Below are 12,657 nucleotides of genomic sequence, written 5' to 3'. Positions count from 1 at the left end.
GGGGTGGTCACGGCCATGGAAAGGCCAGGAAGTGGCCGCTGAAGCATAAATCACCGCTCGAAGATTAGGGCCTGCTTCTTCAGATGCTCCGAGGGAATCTTCACAAGTGTAGGCGTTTGTACCCGTGCTAGGTTTGTCTCTTTCCCCCGAAGTGCCGTGCTCATGCAGAATATGATTGGGAAGCTTAGCTGTGTACGGGCCCACCTGGGTCCCCTCCCCTTCCCACCCCCTCCAGGTTCATCATTGGCCTTTGGGGGAGGGGAGTTGACATGACAATATGTGATCATAACACACTAAATGCTTAACAAATTTTAAAATTAACTCCCACCCAATAGAGAACCCCTTCCAGTGTCGTCAAGAAACTCCAGGGTTTCATGAAACCCTGGTTGAGAACACCTCAGCCTTTCAAGACATTCTGTGGGTGACCTCAGAGTAGCTGCAAAGGAACTTCAGGAACAGTCTAGAAAGTCATGTCAGAACAAGGAAAAGGATGCTATAAAATTTCTTCCATGCTTGAGATGAGAAGGATGGAGTGGAGCAACAGGGCCTTAGTTAATTACTCTCAGCATTCCATAATTAAGACCAACACATCTGCCCATCTATTCCCAATTTTGATATATTTCTTTCTATCCCCTGGAATTAAACCTAAGCAAGTGGTAACCTTATAAACAAAGCTTGTTCCAATTTGATGGTCCTTGCAGCTGTTAAAGTGTTTTTATATTATGCTTATGCTGATTTGTTGCTCACCCTCTGTAAGCATGGATGTCTTCCATTTCAATGGATCTGAAGAAATGTGTGTGCAGATGAAAGCTCGTACCTTGATTAAAACTTTGTTGGTGTTAAAGCAAACCTTCTGCTGCTTCAGACCAACACAGCTACCCACTTGAATCTTTGTTGTGATGTGTTAGTTGTAGCTATATAGTCTAACGATTCATAGCCGTGGCTGCCATCATGTGGTGTATTCTGGTATTGCATTATTTGTATGAACACAGTTTGAGTCCAGTTGTATCTTTAGAACCAAGAACCCCAAAGGGGAGAAACCTTGAAAGGTCAAGACAAAAAAAACAACAACAACAAAAAACCTCACTGAAAAATGGTTAGGATTCTGTAGGCTGGATGTCTGTACAAAATGACTGATAAAATTATATAAACATTTATTGTGTGCAACTTATAAAATCAAGAAATTAAAAACTGATGCCCATAGAAAATCATAGTATGCACTATGCAGTAGTAAGCTTTAGCCCTAATGTGTTTTGACCTAAAATGGGTCTCCTTCAGAATTCTTATTATGGACACACAATAATTCAGTGGAAAGCACATAAAGCAGCCATTATAATCAATATATATGCCATGGCTTCTTGGGCACTCACTAGGATTTTGAAACAGATTGAGAGGAAGAGACTATTTTCTGTAGACTCCATCTCCATTCAAGCTACGGTTACTCACTTGAAATTATTGTAAGTGTGTGTGTGTGTGTACTGTGGTTAATTTGAATTCTAGGAGCATGTAGATCAGCAGAAATACTCAATATGATTGCCAGCTTCCAGTGATCCAGAATTATAAATGATCTCCATACTACAGAGATCAGTTTGCCTGAAGAAAATAACTGCTCTGGAGGGTGGGCTGCATGACATTATACTCTACTGATATCCCTCCCCTCCTCAAATCTCAGGCTCCACCCCCAAATTATGCAGAAATTCCCCATCCAGCATTTCTCAGTCCTACCATTCAAGCTCAAATAATACATTCAGTTTAGTCTAAAACAAAGCAGTTTAGTCTAAAACATCCAATAGGAATATGTTAAAATGTATAATTCAAAAATATTTTGTGACTATTAAGCTCTGTCAAAGTAGAGAGTTTACTTACTCTAAGTGCTTTACTGTTATTTGTGAGGAAAAAGCACTTCTATTTTGTTTTTTCAGTGTGAGCTGAATGAATAAAAAGGTAAAGGTATCCCCTGTGTAAGCACCAAGTCATGTCTGACCCTTGAGGTGACACCCTCTAGCGTTTTCATGGCAGAATCAATACAGGGTGGTTTGCCAGTGCCTTCCCCAGTCATTACCGTTTACCCCCCAGCAAGCTGGGTACTCATTTTACCAACCTCGGAAGGATGGAAGGCTGAATCAACCTTGAGCTGGCTGCTGGGATTAAACTCCCAGCCTCATGGGCAGAGCTTTCAGACTGCATGTCTGCTACCTTACCACTCTGCGCCACAAGAGGCTCTTGAGCTGAATAAATAGGTTTGTGCAAAATCAATAGTTTAATGAGATAAAATGAAGTTTCAGTCAACAGATTCCCTATATTGCATAATCCTGCATAGGGTTCCTAAACTCCAGGTGGTAGCTGGAGATTTCCCACACTTACAGTGGATCTGCAGTCTACAGAGATCAATTGCCCTGGAGAAAACAACTGCTTTGGAAGGTGAACTCTACGGTATTATACCCTTCTGGGGTCCCTTCCCTCCCCAAACTGGCTTCACTCCCAAATCTCTAACGATTTCCCAACCCAAAGCAGGTGTGACAGACTGCTTTTTAAAAACTTAGAAGTGCTTTACAAACAGCAGATGGAGTACTGGAAAAAAGTTAGCAAGAAACTTTGGGAAGTTAGGCAAAGACTCCCATTCAGGCCAAAGAAAAAGTGGAAAGATCTGTGGTCAGAGCTTTCTCAGCCTCACCTACTTCACAGGGTGTCTTGTGGGGAGAAGAAGGGAAGGCGATTGTAAGCTGCTTTGAGACTCTTTTAGGCAGTAAAAAGCAGGGCATAAAAACCAGTTCTCCTGGAAACCAAGAGTCAGGGAATATTCAAATAAAGTGTAATGAAATGTTTGCGGGAAACGCTGGAGCAAAAGCCTCTCAACATAAAGATTTAAGTCATTGTGAAAAGCTTAAGAAGCTTTAGGATGCTTAGGGCTGATCCTGCATTGAGCAGGGGGTTGGACTAGATGGCCTATATGGCCCCTTCCAACTCTGTGATTCTATGATTCTCTCATTAGCCTGAAACACAAGAACTAATGTCTCTGCATGTAGTGGTTTTACCTAAAAAATTTCCAACCCCGGATTTCACCTGACATTTTCCTTCTATGTTAAATAAAATATTATTTTTGAGTTTCAAAATGCCTAGAGTGCCATTTGAGTTGTTTAAGTTAAAGCGTGCTCCTAGTCCTTTGCTCAGGTTCCTGGGCTGAGCCACTAGCCAAAATATTATACTGTGACTGGGTGGGACAGCCAGAGTTCTTCAGCAAAGAAGAAAACACATTACCAGGGTGGCTCAGTCAGTAAAGGGAAAGAAAAACTGAAGGAAAATGTTGCCTCAGGGGGAGGGAAGTGGAAAGAGCAGCATAGCGTGCAACTTCATAATGCAAAATACGTTGTATAGTTTTAACATTATTGTCATAATTATCATTATTAATTTAATTTTTATACCGTCTTCCCAATATAGCTCGGGGTGGTATTCAAAGTGGGTTAAAATTAACATGCTGAGAGACAAAAGACACACATTTCCAGTTCAGTACAAATAAATAGATTACTGTTATCAGTAAATATTTGCCTGTATTTGCATCTGAAAATCCAGGTAGGTTGTTTGCCTTCACATGCAACTGAAAATCCGGGCAGGTTGTTTCTGTGAGCTAATGATAAATCAGTTGCCCTAGTGCAGGCCAGTCAATATTGTATGTCTAGAGTTGAATTAATGACTCCCTTCTGCTAATGGCTTGGTACAATACATAGATTCTGAAAAATCATACTAGCTGCTCTGATTTGCTGTAATCTTATAAATATATGTATGGTGAAAAGGCTCAGAACCTGTCCTCTGACCTGCTTTCTCTTAGACAATTGAGTAGGCCTTACTTTAAAAATAGGTATTAAGCCTTATATATACATTTTAGGAGACGTACATTAGCAAAACCTGAAATAAAATATATCCAAACAAGAATACCTAAGAAGTAGTAAGGTTAATCATCATCCCTGCTTTTCAGCAAGGCAGTTAATGAACTAGAATAATGTATTTATTATTATTATTATTATTATTATTATTATTATTATTATTATTATTATTTAATTTTTAGACCGCCCTTCTCCCAATAGGTCTCAGGGCGGTTTACAACATAAATAGTTAAAACACATTTAAACTTATTTTAGAAGTATTTAACTTGACCAAAACGCTTCTAAAGAATGTACATCAGGATACAAATAACTAAGATTTCCCCCTCTTCTTTGTTTCAAAGAAATAGTTGGTATCAATATTTGTTCTTTTCCCATTGCAGAACCTTCTACTTCAGGGCATTTAGACATTCAGCAAACCTCCCTCCCCACTTTCCTAACAGAAGGGGCAAAACAGTTGACATTTCTTTCTCTATAACAGAAAACTGGCCTTGCCTGTATGACATACTGCCACGCAACTGAACAGGTCAGAAACAAGACGTTTTACAACCGATCTTAAATAAGATTTGACAAGCCCCAAAGAAGTATAAGTAGGAAAGGAGGAGTCACAGGTTGCAAAAGGTTGTGTTTCACTGTGCCAAGTAACTTCCTTCTCTTTACCACACCTATTTTATCAGTGACGTTCAACCTACTGAAGCAAAAGTTCAGCATGTTACAAGGAAATCGAAACATTCCCTCAGATGTTCCGTTCTGCTTTTCAAAGCTTCTCAATGTTGGGAATATGTTTCTTCACCTGTTTCTTGGCATGCTGTGTAAGAGCAGGTAACGTAGCTATTTAAAAGTTATTTCTGGCTTTTTAGTACAAGGAAGTGGGTTCGTTTATACTTCATGAGTTGTACTCGTAGTTACTGGTTGTGACTCTTCCAAAATAATACAAAGGCTCCTCTTTAGCTAAATAGAGATACTTTATCTTCCAAAGTCTGTACAAAGATCTGTCATTCAATTAGCTTTGTACTGTAGGGGCATAAAACAATTTAAGCTCATTATTGAGTTGTGTGTGTGTGTGGTTAGAAAAGACTTTAAAATCAAATACACTGTTCTTAAGCATGTTTACTCTCAAGGAAGTCCACTTTTGTTTAATGAAACTTACAGTATAGTCTTACTGACTGGAGTGGACTTAAAAAGTGCAACTGTACTGCTAGTCTGCAAAAGATGTGCATATGATTTAAGTTCAAATATTTTATAAATGCATTATTAATATTAATAATTTAGTTTTCAGATAAGCCATTCAGCCAGACCAAAAATGTGTCTGTAAAAAGATCATCTCAGACTTATAGAACTAACCGTGGGAGGAGGGAGGGACATGACTTTTAACTGATATTTACAGAGTTTATTTTATTTTATTCATTTAAATTAGCCACATCAGACTAATCTGTGAAAGTTGTATGTATCCAAATGTATTTTTGTTGCCTGTAACTGCTGGCTATACTGTATGTTTTTTCTGCCTCAAGGTACTCTCTTTGAGTCAACAGGAACAGTTTTATCAGGGAAAGGAAGGGAAAAGAGTCAAGTGAAAATAACATTGTCTGCATGAAGCACACCATACTATTAAAAAAAACCTGTCTTCGAGTGTGATTCAAACTCATATCTGAAGGGAACCTTGCCTTACTCTAAAGTTAAAGTGTTGTGATTCTGGCCTGAGAAAAGGGAGACTTTCACTTCCCTTTAACGGTGTTATGAAGAGCATTCAGGGGGTTACCTATGTTTACCTGAAGCAACAGAACAAAATTCACAGCCAGTAGTACCTTTAAGACTAACAAAGTTTTGTTCAAGTTATAAGCTCTTCTGTGCACGCACACATCTTCAGACACATAGAAATGGAAGTTACCAGCTCACCATATAGGTGAGCTTGCAGCATAATGAAAATATTTAACAGATGCAAGGACTAAGCAGGAACAACAAGCTTAGTTTAGATGGCCACTATTGGTTTGGATTTAATTCTGAAGGGAAAACACAGTGAAGCAAATTAGTATATCAGAATTGGAGATTGATGTGTAAATGAACTCTTCTTAATAAATGATGTTAGCCACCCCGAGACAATTTCGGAGAGGGGTGGCCTAAAAATTAAACAAATAAATAATAAATGGTGGAACGCTGAGAATAAGGAGCATTAGGAGAGAGCTCATCAAGCCGCCACCAACTGGCTTGCGGAGTCCCCCAAGGGGCAATCCTCTCTCCAACCCTATTTAACATCTTTATGCGCCCTCTTGCCCAGCTGGGTGCGGAAGTTTGGGCTGGGTTGTCACCAATATGCCGATGACACCCAGCTCTTCCTTCTGATGGATGGCCGCCCTGACACTCCCCCAGAAGCATTAGCCAGCTGCCTGGAAGTGGTTACAGGGTGGCTCAAGCAAAGTCATCTGAAGTGAGATAAGAAACCAATATCCCTGTTAAATTTGGGGGCAGGGCATATTCTGAGTTGTAATAACTTGTAATTCAGCTATTTCCCTTTCCAGTCTGTTCCTGAAGTTCCTTTACAATAAAACAGCTACTTTGAGGTCACCCATTGAGTACCCTGGGAGGCTGAAATGTTCTTCCACTGATTTCTCAATTATGTGATTCTTGAAGATGTGAGATTTGTGTCCATTTATCCTTTGGCATAGAATTATGTTAGCCCTATGTAGAGAACAGAAGGGCACTGTTGGCATTTAATGGCATATACCATGTTAGAAGATGAGCGAGTAAATGAGCCTGAGATGGTGTAGTTGTCCATTGATTTTGTCTGGGTGTATGTGGCAGCAAAGTTGGCATTTGGGTTATGTTGCAAGCTGTGATACCTGTCAGGAATCAGGCTGAGCCTAGCCTGCAGAGTCCGTGATAAAGACACATCTGAGATCCAACAGCCAGTTGTAAATCCAAAGAGAGCTTTATTAAACAGAGTCCACAGAACACTAAAGCAAACCAAGATCTTCTTAAGCAAAGATCTTGATAATAACAAAGGACAATAGGAAGACCGGGGCAGATATAGAGCCCATCACATAAGGGAGGGGGCACATAGGAATTTTGGCGAGAGAGCAAGAGGGTAGCAAAGGTGAGTTGATTCCCAGGCGACCAGATGGCCCGGAATCTTATCTAGGCAGTTGGCACATTGTTGAGACTTGAGTTGTCTCCGCAAGGACACTTATAGTGAGATTGATACATCAGAAACAGAACCACTGCCACTGGGAAATGGAAGGGAGACTAGAAGCTAGTGGACAGATTTATTATTTTATGGCCTTGGCTTGGGCCAGCTGGTGAGAGACCAAAAGGTTTGTGAGAAAGCAAAACTTAGTTGGCATGAATTGGGGTTCATGACAATACCCATGTCCATGTTTAAGTTAGATGTTGTATTATTGTGGGTGAGGAGTTGTTTAAGATTGAGGGGGCTGTCTGTGTGCAAAAAAGATTTGACCCCCAGAACTTGTGAAAGAGTACTGTTATTATTCAGAAGATGTTGTAAGTCATTGATGATGTACTGAGCAATTTTGAGTTGAGAGCTGTATGTGCCCACTAATGGTGCATTGTTATTGATTCTTTTCGGCCTGTCTTCTAACAGGCTTTCTCTAGATATCATTCAAGCTCTAGGTTTTGTTATTAACCTTCAAAGCCCTAAATGGTCTGGGACCAGCATATCTACCAGGCCACCTTTTCCACTATGCCCCCAAAGGTCATTAAAATAATCAGACCAAAACTTGCTGAGGATTCCTCGCAAGAAGGAGGTAAAATTGACCTTAATCAAGGCCAGGGCCTTTTTGGTATTGGCCCTGGCCTGGTAGAATGCTCTGCCAGGAGCAGGGCCCTGCAAGACCTTAATCAGTTCATCAGGGCCTACAAGACAGAGCTGTTCCATCAGTCATATGATCGGGGCCATGACAAATCTCCAAGAAATGCTGGTCTCACTGCCATGAACTGGGAGTGGACTGGAAAGATTGGGACCCCCAAATGAGGATTTAGCAGAATATTTTACTGTATTTATACTATTTTAAAGATTTTATTGTAATTAATTGTTGTACCTGCCCTGAGCATAGGAAGGATGGGCTATAAAAATAAAGTTGATACATTAATCTATTTCATGATTTCATCAGATAGGAACTTTAATTCCAAAAAGATTTGTTGTAGATCCCTCAAGTGAGAACCTCTGTCTGTAGAATTGGAACAGATTCAGTTATAGCATATAGCCTTGCTCTAGACCAGTGGTCCCCAACCTTTTTATCACTGGGGACCGGTCAACGCTTGACAATTTTACTGAGGCCCGGGGGGGTAGTCTTTTGCCAAGGGACATCGCCACAGCCTGAGCCCCTGCTCCATTTGCTTTCCTGACGGCACCCCTGACTTCCCGCCTCCCGCTGGGGGGGGGGCGCTGCCAGCAGCAGCTGTGCAGTGCCATGCCGAGGGGGAGCCGCAGCCATGGTGGCCGCTGGAGAGTACCAAAGGTCAGCTGGCGGCACAGTGGCAGGGCAGCCCCTGAGGCAGCAGTCAGGGAGGAGGAGCCGCAGCCTGGCACCAACTGATTTACAGACCGGTCCCGGTCCCTGGACCGAGGGTTGGGGACCACTGCTCTAGACAATAGATTGGTATGTTTAGAATGGTAGCTGGAGGTGTATAGATATGTTTGATGAGAGGTAGGTTTTCAGTGTCTATGCGTTCATCATGTATTTGTACAGTGGTGTCTAGAAAATGTATTTCCTGCATAGATTGGTTCATTCTCAGGTTGATGGTGGGGTGAAAGTCACTGAGTGCCTGGTAGAATATGCCCAGGACTTGTTTAACATGTGTCCAGGTGAGTGGCAGGAGTTTAGGATGCATTGTTCCAAGGCAGCCAATGCATTTGTATTCTCACCAAGAAGAGCCATGCATCCTCTTTATTTTACTGTCTTTCTTACTGAATAGTGATTTAAGAAGGGTTCATTTACACATCAGTTTCCAATTCTGATATGCTTATTTGTTTCACTGTGGTCTCACCCTTCCACCCCCGGAAATAAATCCAAACAAATGATAACCATATAAACTAAGTTTGTTATTCCTGATTGCTCCTTGCACCTGTCATTATGTTGTCTGCTAATTTGCTGCTCATCCTCTGCCTATATGTATGAAACTAGAAACAAAGCCCATTTATAAAAATGGGTGATAAGGATAGGCTTGAGGAAGTGGCGCGGCAGCGGTAGAGAGAGGTGGCTGGAGGGCGGAGTGTGGGGATGGGCCGGGCCGGCTTCAGCCAGCGGGAGTCGAGCCAGCGTTCGGGGGAGTTGAGCGGAGGCGGAGGGGAACCACGCATGTGCGGAAGTCGGCACATGCGTGGTCTGGCGGGCGGGGGTGGGAGGGGGTAGTGTGGGGGAAGCGAGCCACGCATGTTCAGATTGCCGTGCATGCATGACTCAGTCTGTAGTCATCGCAGCAGCTGCGCGGGTGGTGCGGGCTGGCCGCGGCATCGGAGCCAGGCGGAGTGGGCCGGAGGAGAACGCCACGGTCGGCGAGGCGGCAAGTAGGGGCGCATTGGAGGTTGGGGGGGTATGTTGGGGGGAAAGGCTTGTGTGGGGGGGTAGGGTTTAGTGTGGGAAGCGCGGCGCAGTCGGCGCCGCTTGTTGGGGGTTGGGTGTTCGCGCAGGCGGTGACGGAGGAGGTGTGCGGCATCAGGATAGGGGGGTCATATGTGCGGGGGGGGGTGTAGCAGCATGTGGGGGCTTACCTGGGTCGTACGGGGGTGGCAGTGGGGTTCAGAAGGCCGGCAGCGGTGGCGTGTTGTTCGGGGGAAGGGCACACGGGAAGCATGGGATTCCTGGCCATGAATTTACTGGTTGACTTTGAAAAAGTCACTGATACTCACATGGTAATTCTGAGAATACAGTGGGATGTTCACCATACATATCACCCTATGCACTTTGGAGAAAATATGGAATAAATGTTACTTTTAAAAATAAATCTAGCTGACCCTTTTTTTCTTCCTTTATTTTTCAGACACAGAAAAAAAATGCCCAGAATTTACGGATCTTAATTTACCTGATGCTCTAATAGGCACAAATCTAAAAGTGCAACTTCTTCTGTACACAAGGAAAAACAAAAACTGTTCTGAAAATCTCAGTGGACAAAACTTAACAACTTCTGTGTATCTAAATGTGACCAAGAAAATTATTTTTGTTATTCATGGATACAGGCCTACAGGTTCTCCACCAGTATGGATTGATGATATTAAAAATAGTCTGCTTGCAAAAGAAGACATTAATATTATAATAGTGGATTGGAATCGGGGCGCCACAACGTTGATTTATCCTAATGCTGTTTCTAATACCAGGAAAGTGGCAGAAATGTTAAAGAACCTTATTGATGAAATGTTGGTAAGGAACCCATATATATTATTGATATCAGGGAATGTAAAGCAATCTTAGGAAGATAAGAGGAGTGACCTATCAATTTGCCTACATTCACTACAAGAGTATTTCACAATTTACAACAGCACAAGGGATTGGTGAGGTCTGTGACATTTTCGGCCATTACACATATGTTTTAAAGCGCAATCTTAAGCAGGTCTATTTAGAATCCTACTTAAGTCTATTCAGTGAGTGTTACTCTCAGGACAGAGTTCTTAGAATGGCACTATTAGTATGAAAAATGTGTGAAACCAGACATGCAAACAAATTTAAGAAAGATTCAATGATTGCATGTCTCTATGTAGGATGTACAGGATCTGGGAAGCTGTGGAGACAGTTATACCTTCCAGTAGATTCATGTGGGTAGCCGTGTTAGTCTGAAGTAACACAAATTAAGCCATATTCTTTACTAAAACAGCTAATCAGTCCTCTTGAGTTCACAAAAACATTAGAGAAATAAAACTCCTTAGAATCACAGAATAATAGAGTTGGAAGGGACAACATGCGTCATCTAGTCTAGCGGTCCCCAACCTTTCTCAGGTCAGGGACCGCCTCCGGAGTGAGGGAAGAGCCGACGGCCCGGGTGCTGCGAAAACGCGCACGCGCAATTGCTGCGCATGCGTGTTTTCGCCACCAGGTGGTACCAACGCACATGTGCGGCAACAGCCCTTTCATACCCTTTCATAGAATCATAGAATGGGAAGGGACCTCATGGGTCATCTAGTCCAAACCCCTGTACTATGCAAGACACTCACATCCCAATCGCTCGTCTACTGTAACCTGCCATCCCTTTGCCTTCACAGAATTAGCCTCTCCATCAAATGGCTATCTAGCCCCTGTTAAAAAATTTCCAAAGATGGAGAACCCACCACCTCCCAAGGAAGCCTGTTCCACTGAGAAACTGCTCTAACTGCCAGGAATTTCTTCCGGATGCTTAGATGGAATTTCTTTTTAATTAATTTCATCCCATTCATTCTGTTCTGTCCCTCTGGGGCAAGAGAGAACAATTCTGCTCCATCCTCCATATGGCAGCCTTTTAAACACATGAAGATGGTTATCAGATCCCCTCTCAGTCATCTCCTCTCTAGTCTAAACAGATCAAGCTCTCCCAACCTTTCTTCATATGTCTTGGTCTCCAAACCCCTCACCATCTTTGTTGCCCTCCTGTGGATACGTTCCAGTTTGTCAACATCCCTCTTCAATTGATCCCGTGATCTGGACACGATACTCCGTTTGATACAGCCCAAAATCCCATTTGCCTTTTTAGCCACTGAGTCACCCTGCTGACTCATGTTCAATGTATGGTCTACTAAGACTCCTGGATCCTTTTCTCACATGCTACTGCCAAGACAAGTCTCCCCCTATATTGGTGTATTTGGTTTTTCCTACCTAAATTGTCCCTATTGATCTTCATTTTATTCAGTTTAGCCCACTTCTTGAGCCTATCAGGATCATCCTGTATTCTGTTGCTGTCTTCAGTTGTGTTTACTACCCCTCCCAGTTTACTATCATCTGCAAATTTAATAAGTATCCCTTCTAATCCCTCATCCACATCATTTATAAATAGACCCCAGGACAGATCCACAGGCCCCAGGACAGATCCTTGGGGTACTCCACTTGTCACTCTTTTCCAAGAAGATGCTGAACCATTAACAAGTACCCCCTGGGTCTGATTTGTCAACCAGTTATTGATCCACCTAACAGAATTAAGATCCATACCGCATTTTACCAACTTGTGAACAAGAATATCATGTGGAGCCTTATCAAAAGCTTTACTGAAATCCAGATAAACTATGTCCACGGCATTCCCCTGATCCAGCAAGGTAGTCACTTTCTCAAAAAATTAGATAAGTAATTAATGGCAGACACTTTCCCAGTTGTTGCTGGTCCCATCCATCACCCAAATGTGGAAACATCCCTGCAAGTGATAAGCTGTGCTGGCAACTATCTTGTCCAGAGACCAGAGTTAAATTCAAAATTACATTACATATTACAAACCTCACATTACAGCCTCATTGTCCCAAATAAAATGAAAAGAATAGAGGATTGTAAGGAATGTGGATATAAGAGTTGAATGAGGTTAGCATGCATAGTGAGATAAAAAAAAACTGTCCTTGTTGAGTCCAGGGTATGCCATTGTTTTGAGTGTTGTAATAACTTGCATTTCTGCAATCTCCCATTCTTGTCTGTTCTTGAAGTTCTTTTGCAATAAAACAGCTGCTTTGAGGTCCCTTATTGAATGTCCTGGAAGGTTGAAGTGTTCTCCTACAGGTTTTTCAGTCCTGTGATTTTTGATGTCAGACTTGTGTCCATTAATTCTTTGGCGGAGGGTTTGACTTGTTTGCCCTATGTAGAAAACAGAGGCATTTAATGGC

General features: G+C 42.3%; 1 protein-coding gene across 1 annotated transcript in view; it reads left to right on the top strand.

Annotated features, from left to right (window-relative positions):
- Positions 1–4,587: 4,587 nt before the first annotated feature.
- The window catches only part of LIPI (lipase I), a 34,419-nt gene continuing 26,349 nt past the window's right edge, over positions 4,588–12,657 (top strand). Inside the window, 3 exon segments of the mRNA XM_077342396.1 lie at positions 4,588–4,611; positions 4,613–4,700; positions 9,873–10,249. Of these exon segments, the coding sequence (XP_077198511.1) occupies positions 4,588–4,611; positions 4,613–4,700; positions 9,873–10,249 (489 nt within the window).

Source organism: Paroedura picta, chromosome 6 (genome assembly GCF_049243985.1).
Source record: "Paroedura picta isolate Pp20150507F chromosome 6, Ppicta_v3.0, whole genome shotgun sequence".
NCBI classification, from domain to species: domain Eukaryota; kingdom Metazoa; phylum Chordata; class Lepidosauria; order Squamata; family Gekkonidae; genus Paroedura; species Paroedura picta.
The sequence above is the reverse complement of the archived record's forward strand: the minus strand, read 5'-3'. Positions and strand labels throughout refer to the sequence as shown.